The following is an 18,112-nucleotide window of genomic DNA, read 5'->3' as shown; positions in this document are numbered from 1 at the left end:
CCTGGGGACGCCCTGGGCTTGTAGGTGTTCATGCTGGCTTTTAACAACCAGATGGAAAATAAGGCCCAGTCTTTGCTGGTTCCCAGACCTTGGTGATTAAAAACTAAGAAATGAAAATGAAATAATACCTGTGGCGTGAAGGAATTTATGTTTTGGGCATCCCTCAAGACCTCTGTAGCTCTGAAATTGAGCAACAGAGAAGGCAAATTGCAATCCTTCTCGGTTCCTGCCATATCAGCCGCCCCCCCACTCCTTCCCTGCACCCCCTCCCCCCGAAAAAGGGAAAGAGAGAAAGAGACAAATGATGTGAAAGGGGTCTTGTCGAGTGAGTACTCAGTTTCTGTCTCATTTAAGGTAGCACTCCACTTCTTTCAAATAGGAAATTGCCAAAATGGATGTCATCGGCTGCTAATTAGATGTATTTTAAGTGCAGGGTTGTTTTACCAGCTAATGCTGTTATTAGGTGCTTCTGTGTGAGCCCGTCGTGGAGCTGTTAAAATAAGAGTGCGGGGCCTCAGCAGACAGCGGGGGGAAGCTGCGGGCCTGGGGGAGGCACCCTCCCTCCCTGGGGCTGGTCCCCGGAGTTTCGACCAGGAAGACACCCAGCCGGGCTTGAGGCCTCTCACCCTTCCAAGACGCGCCTGCTGCTCCCCCTGTAACCATCTTCTTTGTGTAGAGTTGAGAGGAAGCCCCGATGATCGTGGGGGCTCTCCTGGTTGTATACCCCGAGAGTCAAGGCGCCCCCCTTGTAGGTTCAGGGTCCCCCAGGCTTTGGGTTTCTGGCCCATCCTAGAAGCACCAAAGGCCCCCTTCCACCCCTACAAAGATTTGCAGACCGAGGCGGCGCGGCCGCGCAGTGGCCCAGGCAGACAGGCCTGCTCCTCCAGCACTGGGGTTCCGACTCCCCGCGGCCCCCCACCTCCCTCTTCTCTCTGCAGCACACCGGAAGGAGCCCTGATTTTCCCTCGGGGTGGGTGCAGGTGGGCTGGGGAAAGGAGACGCATCCTTAACTGTGAGCTGTGCCTTTGACTTCCTGCTCTCTCTCTCTTTCCCCTCTCTCTCCTAACACATAGCATTTTATCGCCTTTAAAACAAAGTAGCTGGCAAAATATTGAACCGATCAGAAAGAAATGTTTTTATTTTGCCTGCGTACGAATTGGGTTATCTACCTATCTTGTTTGTGAGATTTGGGGCTGCCTCTCCTGCACAGGCTGAGCGCCTCTCAAATCTTTCCCGGCTCCCATTTCCATATTTCTGCGTGCTTGTTCTTTGTTAATCACTTGGCAAGCGCTTATTTGAATATTAAAAATTTCTTTAATCATCAAAGGCAGGAGCACAGTCTCATGAATATTCATATTCCCTCCTCCCCCACCCCCCCGACTGGATTCTAGTTCATTACCCTGCAGTAAAAGCCAAACAGCCATCAATCGCCCTCATTACAGGAGCTGGCGTTTTGATTGGCTGCTTGCTGCCCAGAGCTTTTTTTTTTATATTTTCCCCCCTCTCCTATGCTCTGTCTCGTACCTGCCAACAAGCCCCCCCACCCTACTCCCCCCCAAAAAAATCAACAATGCAAGAATAAATTTCTCTGGTTGAGAAACAACTTTGCAAACTTGTCAAACAGTCCTTGTGGCTTGCCGCCGCCTCAGCGGCCACCACCACCTCCCCTCCTCGCCCTTCCATCCCCCCCCCCCCAGAAAAAAACCCCACACAGACAGGAAAAAAAGGGGGAGGAAAAAAATTAAATAAATAAAAAGGGAGAAACTTGAGCCTCAGAGATGAATATTTGTCAAGAGAGTTGACGTAAGTTTCATTTGCATAATGACTTTGTACTTCTGCATTAATAAAATTTGCATATGAAGCCATGTTAATTACTCCTGATCATGCTTTTTGCATTCATGCATAGTAATTTTCTCCGACTTGTGAGAATTAATGTCTTGGCATGGGGGGAGGGGGCGCGGGGCCTGTCAGGTTTCCGAGCCAGGGTCCCTCACTCAAAGGCGCCCGCTTCCTCTGTCTCCTTCCTTGATCTGTGACTCATTTTTGCACCATCGGTAGGAGTTCTGGGCTTAAAAAATGTATCAACTGAAAGGCACCAGTAGGGAGAGAAGTGTACATCTCCACACAGTGTATTCCACCCCCCGCTCTGAGAATGCCAAATTAGTAATCCGCCCGTTTGGGAGGGGACCCAGGAGAATTCATCGGTGGGAAACGCTCGCGTCTCCCTGAAAACCAGGCTGGAGGTTTTCCAGGCACGGTTTTGTGTCTACACCCGCGGCTGCGGGCGCGCTCCCCGGCCAGTGCGCATGTGTGCGGAAGGAAGAGGGCGCGTCTCTCTGTGACGTCCCCGGGAAGCGAGGAAGGCCGGCTGCATCCTCGGTGCAGCGCTTCCAGCAGACGGGTGCCTTGAAAAATTAGCAAACATTTTGTGGGCTTTCTTTATGACCGATTTTTATTTGGGGTTATTATTATTATTTTTTGTTAGCACTTCTTTGGACGCAATGCCTAGCTCAGGAGAATCTGGACTCTGACCCCTACACACTGCCTGGTCCTGGGCAACAACTCTAGCGTTTCTGAGCCTCAGTTTCCCCATTTGGGAAAAGGGGATCGTGATTCCTACCGTAGGAAGGTTGCTAGGTTTAAATGAGATCACATAGGTATTCATTGTTTATTTCTCTTTCTCTATTTAAAATTAACTTGCATGATGAGAAACCCAGCCAACTAGGGCTTCGTTGTTAAGCCACCTGGATCCCACATGAAGCTGAGGTGGCGTCACTGCTCACATATCTCGGCATATGTGCATTTGCTGGAATTCCAGAGGGGAACGCAGTAGACCTCAAAGGAAAGCATTTTAAAAAAGAATACCATGCAAGGCTTTATAAGGTGCCTTACTATACAAAACACCTCTACAGACATTCTCTTTCAGTCCGTGTTGCTGTGGGAGGAACTGATAGGGAGTAGGGAAAGTTCCAGAACTAAAAATTAATGAATGGTGGTGGCCACTCATTGAGCATTTAGCAGGTGCCGGCTGAAGGCGGTTAGAACCCTTCCTTTAGAGGTGGGCACGGGGGCTCCAGGAAGGCAGCTTACCCTGTGTCTAGGTCCCGGGCCAGAGTGGGGGGCATGCAAAGCCGGGCCTGTCCTGCACCAGGGCTCTGCCCTGTGTGTGTCTGGGTGCACAGTCTTCCATCACCGGGTCCCAGATACCCTTCTCAGTCCCTCTGAACCTCCTGGCTGCACTTTTAAAGGCAAACCACCCCTTCCACGAAGAGGACGAGGGGCTGCGAGGAGACCTGGGACAGGTGCACAGGCCAAGAGACAAAGAGCTCCCCTTTGGTGTTTTCATTTTAATTAACCTATTTTAAAATTTAAATAAAATTTCCCGCTTTACCATTTTAGAGTGTTCAATTCAGTGGTTTCTTGTATATTTACAGTGTTGGGCAGCCATCGCCACTATCTAATTCCAGAACGTTTTCATCATCCCCAAAAGATGGGAGTGAGCCATTAACCTGTCACTCCCCCTCCTCCTCCCTGGAGACCTGGCCTCTCTATGGATTTGCTATTCTGGAGGATTCATGCAAGTGGAATCACACAGCGTGTGACCTTTTGAGTCTGGCTTGTTTCATCACCTTTGGCTTTTGCAGTAGCTTCAGAAGAGGATTCCATGAGCTCTACCTTTGGGTGGAGCTTGGGATTTGAGCTACACCAGAAAGGGACCTTCCCTAGGGCAAAGCCCCAGAGAAGCTGGGCTGGCTTGGGATTTGAAGCCCCTTGTGCTTGCTGCCTGCTCTCCCACCCCCCAATTCCCCTGAACTGGCTCTGGGGCTGGTGGGCACGGCCTGCGAGGTCAGAGTTGGCCATGAGATCTCTGGAAGTCCCTCCAGGGGCGGCCTGGCCCTGACCCTGCTCCAGCTGGGGTGTCTGAGAGGCCTGGTACGATTCCCCTTTGTGGCTCTGGCCCAAGCCTGAACTTTCTGGAAGGAGAAGAGTGGCCGGACTGCTCTTTGGTCACTCTGCCTACAACGGAGACAGTTTCGAGTCCCTTTGTGCTTGGAAAACTTGTCCCCAGGCCCCGGGGTGCTCCTTCAGGCCTTCTCAGGTTGTGTTGGAGGTGGCAGCTGGTTGGAGGCCTGACCTGGAGCTGGAGAGCCAGAGCCTGATTTGCCCTTTTGCAGCCTCTGAGGACCCTCTGGCACCCCCCAACCCTGCCTGCCCCCCCCCCCCCACCTTGTGGGGCTGCTTGGTCACTCCACCCAGCTGCAGCCCAAGAGGGAAGCAGAAAATAGCTGTGCTTTGGAGACCAGAGTGGGTTCAAGTCCCAGTCCTGCAGCCCCCGCCATGGGCTGTCCCTCCCTGAGGCTCGATGTCCCCCTGTAGAGTGGGGGTGGCCATCCCTGCTGAGGGCAGAGGTTGTGCAAATGAAACCAGGGGACTGCGCTCTGCTCCTGGCCTTGGTGGCATGGGGTCCTGAGCTCTTAGTGGCTGCAGGGTGGGCCGAGGCTGGGCTGTGAGGTCAGTAGTGGACAGGCTCGAACTCCGAGGGACCAGGCCTGGGGAATTCCAGACAAGGACCGGCTGGGGCCAGCGACCCAGGGCCCAGGCGCAGACGTCCCTTGGGGACCTGCATGGAATCTGGAGCCCGGCCTTTCTGCTCGGCGTCTGTGGCTGAACTGCTCACGGGGTCTCGGCCTTGCCCGGTCCGTGGTCTTCAAGGCCCCCAAGGGGCCCAAGCAGCATTAGCCTTGGCCTCTGGGCAGGGCATTTGCAGCTCCAGACCTGGTCTCCTTGGATGTCCATTTGCCCCAGTCTGTGTGGAGGCCGAGGAGCCCAGGGAACGGGCCCTGGCTCTGGAGCCAGGCAGGCTGGGCTGGGTGGGCTGGCTGCAGGGTGGCTGGGTGGGGGTCCGCTGGTGTCTACAGTTGCACCATGTTTCTCTATCTGGGCAGCGGGCAGTGGGACCTGACCTGAGGGTGGGTTGGGAAGGTCAGTCAAGGTAGAGACTGACCATCTCCTGGTGGGCTTACAGGGCCTCCTCCCGGGCTGGGGGACCCCATGTAGGGGGACCGTGGGCTGGGCAGATTCTGCACCCTCGGCAAAACCGTCTGGGCTGGGAGCAAGCCGGCCTGCTTCTCTGGCAGCATTGAGCCCAGGGGCAAGCCGCCCAGCCCCTTGGCGATTTTCTGCCTCTCTGATACTTCCCCGCTCAATTATTTACCCAGGGAATTTGGGCTTCTTCACTTGTGGTTTTGGCAAGGGCTTCACACAAATGTTTTGCCCTGGTGGTCTCTTTGCCATTTAAGATAAATGCCCAAATCAAATGCAGGCCTTGCCGGGGAGCGGAGGTGAGCCGGGGGGCTGGGTGGGGTGGGCAGGCCCTCACCCGGCGGGCATTGCGTTCAGGCCTGGGGAGGTGGCCCGAGCCGGGGCCCGGATGCGGAGAGGGACTGCTTGGTGGTGCCGGGATGTTCTTGGGGAGAGGGTCTTCAAAGCCTCTGACGGGTGCTGGGCAGGGTGGGGGGCTGCGTGCTCGGTGCTCAGGGTCCTTGAGGAGGTGTGGGGCTGGAGGGGGTCGCCGGCTGGTAGTCAGCCAGGCAGGAGGCTAACAGTGCCCCAGACACTCAGGTGCACTTGAGTTATCTGAGGCAAACCCAGCCCCCCCCAATACAGCCTCCAATGGTGGCTGGGAGCTGCCCGGCCTCCCAAGAGGGGGGTGGGCCAAATCCCCAAGTGGAACCTGTCCAGGTGGCTCCAGCAGCCCCCACATGGGGGTCCTTCCTGGGAGTGGGGATCCTGCGGCCCTCATTTGCCCTGTCCCCTGCTCTAGGGCCCCGCCCTGGGGCAGGGGTTCTGGCCCCAAGACGGCCCAACCTGGCAGCTGGGAACTAGGACCCCCAACCTGGCCCCTGCCCCTGCCCCGGTCACCCTGCCTACCTTCCCTGTACCCCAATTGTCTTCCCTGCGGGGCCTGGTGCCCCTGGGGCCCCCACCCTGGAAGGGTGGCCCGCAGGCCCTTTCCCCCGGGCCCCTGCTCTGCCACCCCGCGCCCCTCGTGCCGTCCAGGGCCCCACTGACCAGTCTTTTCTATTGTTTTCTCTCCAGGGCCATGCAGGCCTGCCCAGCTGCCAGCGATGGCCCCCATAGCTGCCTCCTCCCACCCTCACACATCTGTGATCACGCCGCCTCTGCGCGCGCTGGGCTCTTTCCCGCCCTGCTTGTCCTTGCCGTGCTGCGGTGCGCGCCCGGCCTCAGGCCCCGGGCCTCAGGGTGAGGGTGAGACGGAGGCTCCGGCCCCCTTTGGATGCCAGTGTCAGTTGTCAGGTAACAGACGGCGCGGCGGAGGGGGGTGGGCTCCCAGGGACGGTGGGGGTCGGCGACCCTGTGCCCCGGGCAGAGCTGGTGGCTGCTTCCCCCAGGGGGCTGGGGCAAGGTGGGGGCCCGGGAAGGGAGCACGACCCCCAAGGTGTTTGGGGGGGCACTGGGGGAGCAGTGAGGGGTGTCAGCAGAACTGCAAGCCAGCTCCCTCTGTTGGGAACCCCCACCCCGCCCCTTCCAAGAGTCCCACTCCCCAAATGCATCCTCCCAGCCTCCAAATTTCATCTCTTTGGGCTGTTGAGCTAAAGTGTGATTGGATACCGCTTAACATCTGAGGTGTCTGCTGCCCTGGCCTCTGCTCCCCAGTCCCCCCAGGGTCTCCCCCCACAAGGCAGGTACATGGCTAGGAGTCATCCAAAATGCCAGCTTTCTCCTTGGGAGAATGTGTTGCCCATTAACTTTGAGGGTAAAAAAAACATGTCAGATCAAAAGGAGCCTTTTAGCTGTGGCCTCAGGAGAGGTGAAACGTTGGGGGGTGGTCTGTGGGGTTCCATCTTTGTCAGCAGTCACGGGGCGCATCCCTGGGGGGCTCTGGGCCAGACCCGCACATCTCTTTTTGCCCCACCTCCTCCTGGTTTCCCCGGGAAGTTGACCTGACTGCCCAGCGTGCAGCTAAGCCAATGGGGACAAGGCAGCTACTTGCAGCTTGTCCTTCTGCCATTCCCCTTTCCCCCCAAACTCCCGCTCCAGCCTGGGCTCCCTGGGAACTCGGTCCCTGGAGGCTCTCATCCTAACCCGCCCAGCCCGGCATCCCCTCAGGGCCTGGTGTGAAATGCACTGGGTGCCTGGAGCGGGGACGCTGACCCGGACACGTGGTGGGAGCTCCCGTGGCCTGGTTTCTGTGGCATTGGCAAAAATGAAGCAAAAGCAGAGAGGGCAGGAGGCCAGAGGAGGGGAGCCTGGCTACAGATTTGATTGGTCCCTGCCCCGCCAGACTGCCTGCTTTCTCTTGACTAGAGTCATGAAAGGAAAACTATTTTTATTGGGCAATGTTTTGTTTTTAATTTTGTTTAACTCAGCGTCCCCGGAGGAAGCTGTTCCCAAGGGACGATCCCGTTGGAGCTCTACAGAAGGCCATGGGCAGCCTCTGCTCCCGGTGGACAGGTTGGAGAGCCCTCTGGGCCTACCTGCTGCGGGGCGGCTACAGCCTTCAACCCCCCTTCCCTGGTGCTGACAGACGGTGACATCACACGATCCGGCTTCAAAGGGGGGTTCTGGTTTTTACTGGGCTTTATGCCTTGAATGCACAAAGCAAAGACTAAACTCGCCCAGGACAGGGTAGGAGTTGCTCGTGAAGGAGCCCTGGGCTGCCCTGGCCCCTAGGCTTATTGGGGCTCCCACCCTGCCTCCCCAGAAGACCCCGTTTGCTAAGTGAGGGGTGTCTGCTCTGCTGTCAGAGCTTCCAGTAATTTGGCAGCCACTGGCCGGGATGTGGGGGGAGGCTGGCTATCAAGGATCAGCCTGGGTGTTTATGACTGGACCCCTTCGGGTTCTGCTCAAGTTCTGCAGCAGAAACTGAGTCTCCCTGGCAGAGGTGCACCTGGGGCTCTCCTTAACCATGTATTGGAGGCAGCTCTGCCCAAGCGGATGAGGTTCAGCAGGGGAAACGGAGAACCTGCCTGCTGTGTGCCTTGGGTGTCCTGGGACAGGGCCAAGAGGAGCTGCCACCAGCCCTATTTTGCAGGCTGGGGAGGTCGTGGGGCTGGGCCATGCTGCCTCTGCCTAAATGCAGGGGAGGGCAGACGAGGTCCCCATGGCCTTGGCTCCCAGTGACCGTGATGCCTCCGGAGCCTCCCACGTGAGCATTGCATTGGGCGTTTTGTGCACAGCTGCGAAAGGGATGCTCAGAGACACTGAGGTTGCCCAGCTCCCACTCACCCATTTGTCCGTGCACTAAAAGCCATTCCTTGGGCATCGGCTTTGTCAGCATGTGCAGATGAAGGCAGAGCCAGGCCTGGGGTCCCTGCCCTCATGGCACTTGCTGCCTGGTGGGGAAGCAGAGAGGACGTGGATATTTGCACAGACGGTGTGATGGTGTTGGAGGGATGGAGAGGGAGGAAGTGGCGGAGGTGAGATTCAATCCTGGGCTGGGCAGCTTCAAGCCACTGCTCCTACTTTAGGCTCATCTGGGCTGAGAGGCCTGCTTGGACGTTAGGACCCAAGAGCCCCCAGGGGTTGGAGCCTTTGGCAGAGTGTTGGAGAGTCAAGGAAGGCATTGGCCTGTCCAGGATGGGTGGCCCTATTTCCTGGCCGACTTCAATACCTGAAAATATTCTCCTCCAGTGTTTTTTTTGGTCCTTTTGTGGTTTCTGTCATCAGCACTGGACTGTTTGCATAAGTGTTTTTAGTACCTGTTTAATTAGTAGTTGGAATGGAGTCATTAAATTCCCAGTAACCCCTGTTAGGGAGAAGCAGTCTGCTGTAAAGATGGAAAGGGGCCTCCGTCCTTACTTTGTTTTGTCCCTTTTCGGATCAGGATGCATTGAACCCATCTCTTCAAATTAATACAGAAAACCCCAGTGTAAACGTGTTTCACACAGGTTAATTGCATGCCCACAGACGCATTCGCAGTTATTTATAGAAGGATGCGGTTTTATGGGGGAGAAAATCGCACAGGTATGTGTGTTTGTGAACATCCTGGCTGGCAGTGTTCCCAAACGGCCCCGCCTCTGGAGGACCCCGACCAAGACCCCCTTTTGGGGCAAGGGACTGGGTGGGGGGACCCCATTTCTCTTTTGCTCTCTTGAAATCCTATGGGGCCTTGCATCTAGGTGTGTCTGGAGACTGGAGTTTCTTTCCTGAGAATTTCCATGTAGAAGACTTGGCAAAGGATTTGGGGTCAAAGGGCCTGGCTTTTATTCTAGCTGCTGGGTCACTCCCCCTCACCATGCGTCAGTTTCCCCTTCTGTCTAAATGTGTGTGTGTGTGTGTGTGTGTGTGTGTGTGTGTGTGTGTAATGCTTATATATATATACACACATAGATATATAAACATTAAAGCTAGGCTCCTTATGGCATTCTCTGAAACACTTTGGTATGGAGCTGCTGTGTTTGAACTGGGGACCCCGGTTGGCTGGGATTCCCAGGGCAGCTGGGCGGGGCAGAATGGGTGGCTGTTTGGAAAAGAGTGGGGAACCATCGGAAAACCTTCCCTGGGCTGAGGCTGCCGTGCTTGTGAGGAGGTGGGTCATCAGCTGGATCTGACTGCTGCTCTGCGGCCTTGGACAAGTCGTTTTCCCTCTCCATTCCTCAGTTTCCCCATCTATAAAATGAGCATCGTCGAAGCAGGTACTTGGAAGTGTCATTGTGAGGACAGAATGAGGCCTTACGTGTCGGGTGCCAGACCAGACCTCATACTGAGTGCCCCGGATAAGTTACGGTTCACACGTGAGCAGAATGGGTTTCGCAACGTGACGTCAGGAGATGCCAGACCCGGAGGGGAATTTGCTTCGAGCCGGGTTCTGTTCCTAAAGGCATGGGGCCTTTTGGCCGGCTTGGTTCCCGGATCAGTCTTAGGGGGTGGGAAGGGAGCTGAGAAACTTCACTGCATATTTAAAAGCTGCAAACGGTCATCAGCTACAGGACTTATTAATACCTGCACTTGAAGTTCAAGGTCTCAAGCAAGAACACACAGGAGTCCCAGCTCGGGGAAGTGGAGGTGTTTGGATTTAATAGAGGGAGTCAGTTGCAGTGATTAGTAGATGCTGAAATCACAGGGCAATCTTGTAAAGTTAAATTCAATTTACTTTTCTACTGCAATTGTGCTTGCTGTGTTAGCTAATCTGGGCTTTCCTGGCATGGGTTAAAGGGACAATAAAGATAAAAGAATACCTGTAAGTCAATAGTAGGTTCAACAGTAGAATCTGTCATTTTTTTCCTCCATCAATTATATCCCAGTGTCATTTTGTCTCGGTTTTATAACTGGAGCGGTCCAACGGAACGTGGTGGGTTAGACCACCCTTGCTGGGGACGTGCAATGCAATTAATACAGTCTGTTTGGGAAGTGGTCCTTCCTTCTCAAAGTTTTCTGTTAGTGCTGTGGTCTGTGTGTTGCACATTTTATACCAGAACAAGAAGCAAGCTGCAGTTTCATTCCAGACTGGGTTTGATTAACACCCGGGGATCAGTGGGAGCCAGGCAGCTGTGCGGACGGACAGGCAGCGCCGTCCAGCCCCACGCGCTCTGCTCCTCCTGCCCCGTCAACCCGCTGCCTCGATTCTGGGGGTGTCGGAGGTGCCCCAACAGGGCGACACAGCCTCCATTGAGACTCTGGAGGGAGGGTGAGTATGGGGGTGAAGCAGAGGAAAATAGTGCGTGCGAGTGTGTGAGCGTGTGCATGTGTGTGAGCATGGGTGGACAGACCTCATCGGTGGGCGGTCAGCAAACATGCTCTTGGGATTCCCGCTGCAAAGTAACGTTTGTCATTGGAGTCTTTCCGGGCCCACCAGGTCCCGGTGTTAATGGAGGTTGGCTCACTGTAGAAAAAGGACTTCGAGAAGAAGTATTAAAAATTTAGAGAGTCTTCTGTACACCTGGCAATGTCTAAATCACCGAAGGGCCGGTGGTCCGCCTTTATAACCCGACGGCAGTTCCCGCGTGCAAACCTTCCAGGCTCTTCTGCGGAGGGTGCTCGCTCCTTGGGGTCTGTACCACTGCAGGGCCTTCCCTTGGCCGCCCCCCGTTAGAACTGGGGCACCTCCTTCAGTAACCGGAGGGCCAGCCCAGGATGGAGGGAGCCCATTCTCCGGGGCGGTGGAGGTGGCAGAGAGTGGCAGGGCCCTGGTGAACTCCAGAGAAGGCCCCTGGCCAACATACCAGGAAAGTCACATCTCCTCCAGCACCCGGGACCGAGGCAGTGGGGAGTGGGCAGGGGTGGGGGTCTGGGGCAAGAAGAAGGGCACCCACCGGCTTAGCAGTCCTGAGATGAAAGGGCGTCCCCAGGAATGTCCCCGAGACTGCCGCAGCCTCGCCAGATTCCATTTCTCTCCGTGAGCCGGCCCTTCAGACGTTCTGAACGCAGAGCTAAATCAAAGAATTCTGTTCAAATCTGTACAAGATGTTGCTGTTTTTCTGCTCTGACAGGAGAGGCATTTGGAAGTGCAGTTTCTTTCTTTCTTTCTTTTCTTTTCTTTTTTTTTTTTATAGCTGTCTTAAAAAGGAGTTTGGCTGTTTAGCACAGCTGGTGCTCATTACATTATGCGCTAGCAATAAAATAGCATGTGTAATTAATTTTTAATGCAGCACTGGATGCAGCGCTTTAAAGCAGTTAGTGGATGTGGGGAACTCGCGCTGGCCACCACTGGTGGAGATCTCCAAGCAAGGCGGCCCACGCTGCCTCTTCAAAGGGATTCTGAAGGTGAAGGGGGCTGGATGGCCCTCCACGTGGAGCAGAATGGTCTGGAAACACGTTCAACTCAGGTGACCCACCTCGGGTGACCTGGAGGCTTCAGTCCATCCTGAAAGAGCCAAGGTCTGGGGGGTCCCAAGAGAGCTTCTAATCCAACCTCTTCATTTTACAGATGGGGAAACTGAGGTGCAGTGTGGGGAAGAGGCCCCAAGACGGGGGTGGCAGAGCTGACTCTACCCGGGCCCCTCAGCTTCCTCCGAGTCGGCCTTGCTGTCCCCCTTAAGTTCTTCTTGAAAAGCAGAGAGGAAAATTCAGCATCCACCCAAAGCCATCTAAAAATGGATTTCCACGTTACCAGGAGGCTCGGTGTGAAACGTGCGATCAGATTTGGCTGCAGATAGAGCCTTAGCACCTCTTGGAACCTAGTTTTGCCGTGCACTGTCCCGGTGACCCCCACGTGTCCTAGGTGCCGGCTGTTCAGTGGTTTGATCCCTGGCCGTCCCCTGTCTTCTCAGCTTTGTGGCATGGGCTCGGGCTTGCATTTAAACGTCACTGTGGACATGCTTTAGCAGAAAATTGCAGCCTCGTGGGGGGCTCCGGCTGCCTGTGTGTGGGTGTGCGATCCCGGGCTGACCACTTCTCTCTCCGCTGTAAAAGGGGGTGCTCACCGTCCTCATTCATCACTGCTCCACTGGAGGGCCCCACAAATGCCACCATCTTGGGGTGGCCCCAGTAGAACTCCAGCACGGTGGGGAACCCGAGGGGAAAGGGCAGTGTGAGGGGTGGAAGGAGAATGCCGGGCTGCTGCAAGTGCTGCAGCATGGTGGCCTTGGGACCCGAGTTCCAAGGGAGATGTGGCCGCCAGCTCTTAGAAAGTGCCCAGAAGCTCTCCACCTTCCTGCTGGCGTTTCCTCAGTGTGGGGAAGGGGAGGAAATGCCTACTATGTGCCAGCCCTCTCCTGGGCACCCCACACCCCATTAGCTTATGCGTTCCACCCTCATGGCGCCCCTGAGGCCTCTAGGGTTCAGAGAGGTGACTTAACTTGCCCAGGGTCACACAGCACAGAAGCAGCAGAACTGAGATCGGACCTGGGGGTGGCCGGTCCTAGCCAGGCTGCAGGGGCCGCTGGGACCAGGGTAACAGAAAATGGGGCACCACAGTGGGAAACCAGAGCAAACTTGGGCATCATCCTGGGAGGATACCCACAACATCCCTTCCTCCCTTCCTTCGTTCCTCATGCCCGTGCCTTCTCCTGGGCTAGTTTCAGGGGGTCCAGAAATGAGTGCCACCCACGGGGTCCCTGCCTGGAGGAGCTCTCCCTGGTGGTGGTGGGGGGTGTCCCCTGGGCAGCCTTGTGGCCCAGGCAGAGACATGCTGTCGTTTTGAAACACATACCCCATCACGCCTCTCCCTACTCAAGAAAGACAAACGGACTTGGCTTTTGGGGCTGGGAGGGCCCTGGAGGGCTACCGGGGCTTACTGCTGGGGAAGGTGAGGCCAGAGGTAGGGACAGGAGTGACAGGTGTGGGAGTGGGTGTCCTCCAGGAGGGGTCACAGCCGAGAGCTCCTTTAGCCCTGGCCAGCCTGGAGGGGGCCGAGTTGTTAACTGACCCTCAGACGGCCAGAAGGCAGCTTTGACGTTGAAGAAGAGCGTGAGAGCTGGAAAAAGGGTTTCACGTCAACTCGCCCTCAAACTGGGGTTCTGTGATCTGCGCCAGAGGCAGGGCTTTGCCAGCCGGCTCCACTGTCACCCTTACCACGTTGACTTCCATTGCATGTCCGTGTGTCCCTCTGTCCTCTGCAGTCCCCAGGGTGGGGCATGGCCCCAACAGGTGCTAAGGAAATGATGGTGGACAGTGGGAACTCAAAAGAGGACATGTCCACATCGGTGAGAGAAAGTAGAGAAAACAGAAGCCTGTTAGTTACCTCTTCGTTTTTGTTTGGTCCCCTGGAATCCCTTTCTCTTCACTCAAGAGAATCCAGTGTTCGTTGTTCCTAAAGCTTGAGGTGTCCGTCCTTTTGTTTTTTTTTGATGGTTGGGGTCATCATGTACTTGGCTTTTCAAACCAGTGGGCTGGAAAGAGCTGGAGGGCCTGGGTACTGTACATATTTCACAACCAAATCCCAGGGGTCTAAGCCATGGAATATGGTTTATCCAAACATAATCAAGGCTGGCTGATTTAATCCAAAAAGCGGTGGAAAGAAGCCCTGGTGTGGAGGGGCCCCCCGTCTGGGTGTCCTGCAGCCCAGTCTCCCGTCTCAGGGAGTAGGGGTCTCGTCCGTCTCCCCAGTCCCCTCGCTGGGCCAGTGAAGTGCCTGAGAGCTGTGGGTGGCAGCTGATCACAGCAGGTCATCAGTGGCAGTGCAAGAATCCACCATGACTTCCCCTTCCACAGGGTCCTTCTCACCCTTGGCAGTGGGATTACCAGTTCGTGGCTAAGCCACTGTTTCCTCACTCCCTCTGTGTCTCTGCAGGGACCTTCCCAGACAGCTCCTGTGATGCCAGGAGGGTCCCCCCTTCTTCCATAGTAGACAGGTGAGGACCCCGAGCCCCGAGAAGTGACGTGACTTGCCACCTCTGCACACCTGGTGGACGGCAGAGGTGGGATTTGAACCCGGGCCTCCCTGAGCCTGGGCCCTGCATCCTTCACCTGTGGGCAGTCTGCTCCTTCCTTCCCGAAGGTCCTCAGGTGGGCCCTCCTGCCCCAGCCTTCCTTCCCGAAGGTCCTCAGGTGGGCCCTCCTGCCCCGGCCTTCTACGTGGCAGGTGCAAGTGGGATCAGAGAAGGGAGAGCAGCGAGCTGTTGGATCCCCGAGCCGCCGTGGGGCTGGCTGAAGCCCGGATTTTATGATTTCAGCAGAAGGGATCCGGGACTCCTGGAAGGAGGTTAATGCAAAATTGGAGTGCCTCCCTGCAGAAACAGGGCGGCTGGAATCTTTTCATGAAAGTGGACATTTAAAAATGATTGCCTTTATTAATAAAAGGTGAGGAATGGCTGGGGGTGGAGTGTGGGGTTAACCAGTTCTTTAACCAGTTCTTTCCACCTTGGAGCCCTTCGCTCAGCTTTCCCTGTGGTTTATTAACAAGCGCCTCGTTTTATTCTTGACTTAATAGCCAGAGCAACCATTTGTTGAAGTCCCACTGTAAGCCACGGGCTTTGTGTACATCATCTCTGCTGATTCTCACAAGGGTGGCAGGGAGTGATAGTTGGGTTTTATGACCAAGAACACTGTGTCTCAGGGATGGGGTGACACCTGGCTCCTCAGCCATGAACTGGAAGCTGGACTGGGCCCCGGCTCTGACCGACCACGGCCAGTGCTCTCACTGCCATCCTGGACCTGCCTTAAGGATGTTGGGTTGAGGATCTGAACCCCGTTCTCTTGTCAGTGTTTCCTCAGGACCACCCTGTCCCCCAGGATGGCTGGGGTTTAGTGGTCAGTGAGACACTTTCCTAGTTTGAGAGTTTGGGGAAGAAAATTCTGCAAATTGACAGTTTTCGCTGAACTTTCCACTGTGTCCTCAGAGTGTTGATTTGAGTGCAGTTTAGCAGAAAGAGGCTGTATTTTGGGTCGCAGTGGCTGGAAGCAAATGAGATCTCTGCTGGGTGTCCTCAGGCTTGTGCCGCTCCTCTCTGAGCCTTTCTGAGTCTCCCGTCGGATGGGGGTCATCAGGCTGACTTGGGCTGAGGCCCCCTCGGATAGTTCACCTACAGGATGGGGTTTAGAGGCTGTGGTTTCTCCCCGGAGCTGGATTGGAGCTCCTCCAGGGCAGAAGCCCCATGTTGGTCTCTCTGTGAATTCCCAAGGTCGGGTATGGGGCCAGGCACAGGCGAGGCGCTCCCCCCCTCACCCCCAAATGTGTGCTGGCTTGAATGTGGAGCTGGTCTCTGACGGCGATTCTCCAGAGCCTGACGCCTTTGGCCAGGACTCAGCCCTGCGCAGTGTCCTACCCTTGAGCCAGGGCAGCACGGTAATTAATAGGGGGCCGGAGGGGGGGCTTTACAGAAACAACGTCCACAATGATTGTTATCAGAAAAAGTGAACAGAATTGAATAGGAGCTAAAAATAGCTGGACACACACTTGCCTATAAGCACTCACTTTCTCTCTTTTTTAAAGAAAATATAATTATTTTTGCAAGCTGGCTCTGAGAAGCCAGGAGTATTTTTAGTCTGCATCTTCTAAGACATCGAGTATCTTTTCAGGAAGTGCAGCGAGCAGGGGCCACTGCAGAGTGATGTCACCAAGTCAGGCTGCAGAGCCCCGTGGGGAGGGGTGGGCGGTGGGGTCAGAGGTCACGGAGCCCAGTCCTTGTCCCGTTTGGCCAGATCCGTGGCAGGAGGCTAGCTAGTCCTTGTGCGGTGTGACCGCGTCCTCCGTGGGAACAACCAGGTCCTAGCAGACCTGCAAGAAACGACCAAGACTCGAGGGAAAACATTCCTTGCCTTTTGCATTTGGGGCCAAGCACTGCCTCATGTAATTTTCTCCCTGGCTTTCCCCGTTGCCTCTGCTGGGGTCCATGGGCCTGGCACCGACCCTGTAACGAGAGGCCCCAAGTGTGCGCGCATCTATGTGCGTGTGCATGTGTGCACGTGTGCAGGCATGTATACACCTGTGCGTGTGCACACGCGTGCATGCGCGTGTGTGCATGTGTGTGCGTGCGTGCGTGTGCGTGCATGGCGGTGTGGGGGAACTGTGGCACAGAACGTTCCCTCCCACCCTGCCCGACGCTGGGTGGTTATGGTGGGAGCACCTGTGATGCCTGAGCTTGGCAGTCCTTCTCGGACTGCGGTGTTTGGCACTGGGGCCTGCCGAGACCTTTGGGGGTGAGTCCCTCTCTTCTCGGGACCTTCTGGGGAGACTGCACCCCTCCCCTACCCCACCTCACTGGGAGCCTGGGGTTCACAGTCCCGGGCCACGTGGCCAGTCCGAGGTATGGCCCACCCCGGGGAGCGTGTGCAGGGAGAGCACGGGCTTGGGTTCCAATCCTGGCTCTGACATTTGGGAATTCTGACCTTGGGCAGGTCACCCAACCTCTGAGCCTCAGTTTTCTCGTCTGTAAAATGGGGATGGTGCCAACTTAGCAGGATGGTGAGAAACAATCAGGGGGCACTTGACTCAGCATCTGCCGTGGTCTGCGTCTTAAACCCCCTCGCCCCAGCTCTGGGAGGAAGACACTGTCATTCTCCCTGTTTTACAGGGAGGAAGCTGAGGCAGTTTGACTTCAGCACCCCTGTTTTAATATGCTTTAAAACTGTTATGTTATACTGCTGTGTGCGGTAGCTAGAATACGAAAGATATCTAACAGGTATGATTTTGTTGTTGTTACCACTATCATTTCTAATATTTCATTTTTATTTAATTAGTATTATTATTTTATAATTTATTTATTAGTATCTCCTTATGATAGCCAGCATCCACATGACATTTTCCCGTTTCCACCCCCCATCTCCCGACATCCCTGGGTCCTGGGAGCCGTTTTCCACCCTCCCAACTGTGTTACTATCTTCCATCCCTTGGCCCTGCTCCTTGCCTTCTCACCTCCCTTCCGGATCCGGGTGGGCTTGAGGTCTCAGGTAGTTATTCTTCTCTAATTGTGCTAATGAGCACAATATTTCCAAAACCGCTGCACTAAAAGTCACGTGAAGCAAAGTGATGGTTTTCATTTGTTGCCCCCTCTTGTGCTCCCTCCCCGAGCGCACGTCTCCTTGAGGAGGGCCTGGCGGAAGCGGACAGCTGGTAACCTGTGGGTGTGCGCAGCGGTGCGAGTGGCTGCCATCGGCCTTTGGCGCTGGCGTCAGCGTCCTGGCCCTTTAAGTCTCCCTGGTATTTTACAGTGCCTGGTGTTTTACAGTGCCTGGTTTCATTTATGCTGGAGCCAGACTCGCTATGTGAGAGCGGTCCGCACGCTGGAATTAGTCTTACGCTTGCTTCTGTGGCGTTGCCAAATTCCATGTTTGTGTTTTATTTAGAATTCTTTTCACGGCCAGCCGATTCTGTTCCGGCACACACAGGCGCTGCTGCACCCCGTGGAGAAAATAAGCAAGCTTGCGTTTTCTTTGGCAGAGGCCGCGGCCACAATAGACTGCGGTCTCCGAGACATTTTTTAAAAGCTATTTTAACCCATAACAGATGCATAGCGTCGGCACAGGCATGCCAGTTTTCTTAGTTTTAATTAAAAAATAATTATAGTCTAATGGGATGGTAGTGACACATTTGGATGAATGGTGGGTGACATTTTCTGCGACTCATACGTTGGGGCCTCTCCCTTGGCCGGAGCAGGGGTGGGGAAGAGATGGGGAAGGGGGACCTGGAGATCTGTTCTCAATTGCAGGCTGGGGGCTGGGGAGTGGTGGGCACCCCTCCGGGCACCACAGGGGCTGGCGGAGGCCTTGG

At 55.4% G+C, this 18,112-nt stretch overlaps 1 protein-coding gene across 8 annotated transcripts in view; it reads left to right on the top strand.

Moving 5' to 3' along the window:
- The window catches only part of BCL11B (BAF chromatin remodeling complex subunit BCL11B), a 91,490-nt gene that overhangs the window by 33,557 nt on the left and 39,821 nt on the right, over positions 1-18,112 (top strand). For 3 of the 8 annotated variants that reach the window (XM_037831934.1, XM_037831929.1, XM_037831928.1), the window contains one exon: positions 6,100-6,318. The exons of the other annotated variants lie outside the window; for them this stretch is intronic. In XM_037831934.1, coding sequence (XP_037687862.1) covers positions 6,100-6,318 — 219 coding nt within the window. The remainder of the gene's footprint in view (positions 1-6,099; positions 6,319-18,112) is intronic. 8 annotated transcript variants of the gene reach the window in all.

This window comes from Choloepus didactylus, chromosome 4 (assembly GCF_015220235.1).
Source record: "Choloepus didactylus isolate mChoDid1 chromosome 4, mChoDid1.pri, whole genome shotgun sequence".
NCBI lineage: Eukaryota > Metazoa > Chordata > Mammalia > Pilosa > Megalonychidae > Choloepus > Choloepus didactylus.
Note: the sequence above shows the minus strand (reverse complement) of the source record. Positions and strands in the feature narration are given on the sequence as shown.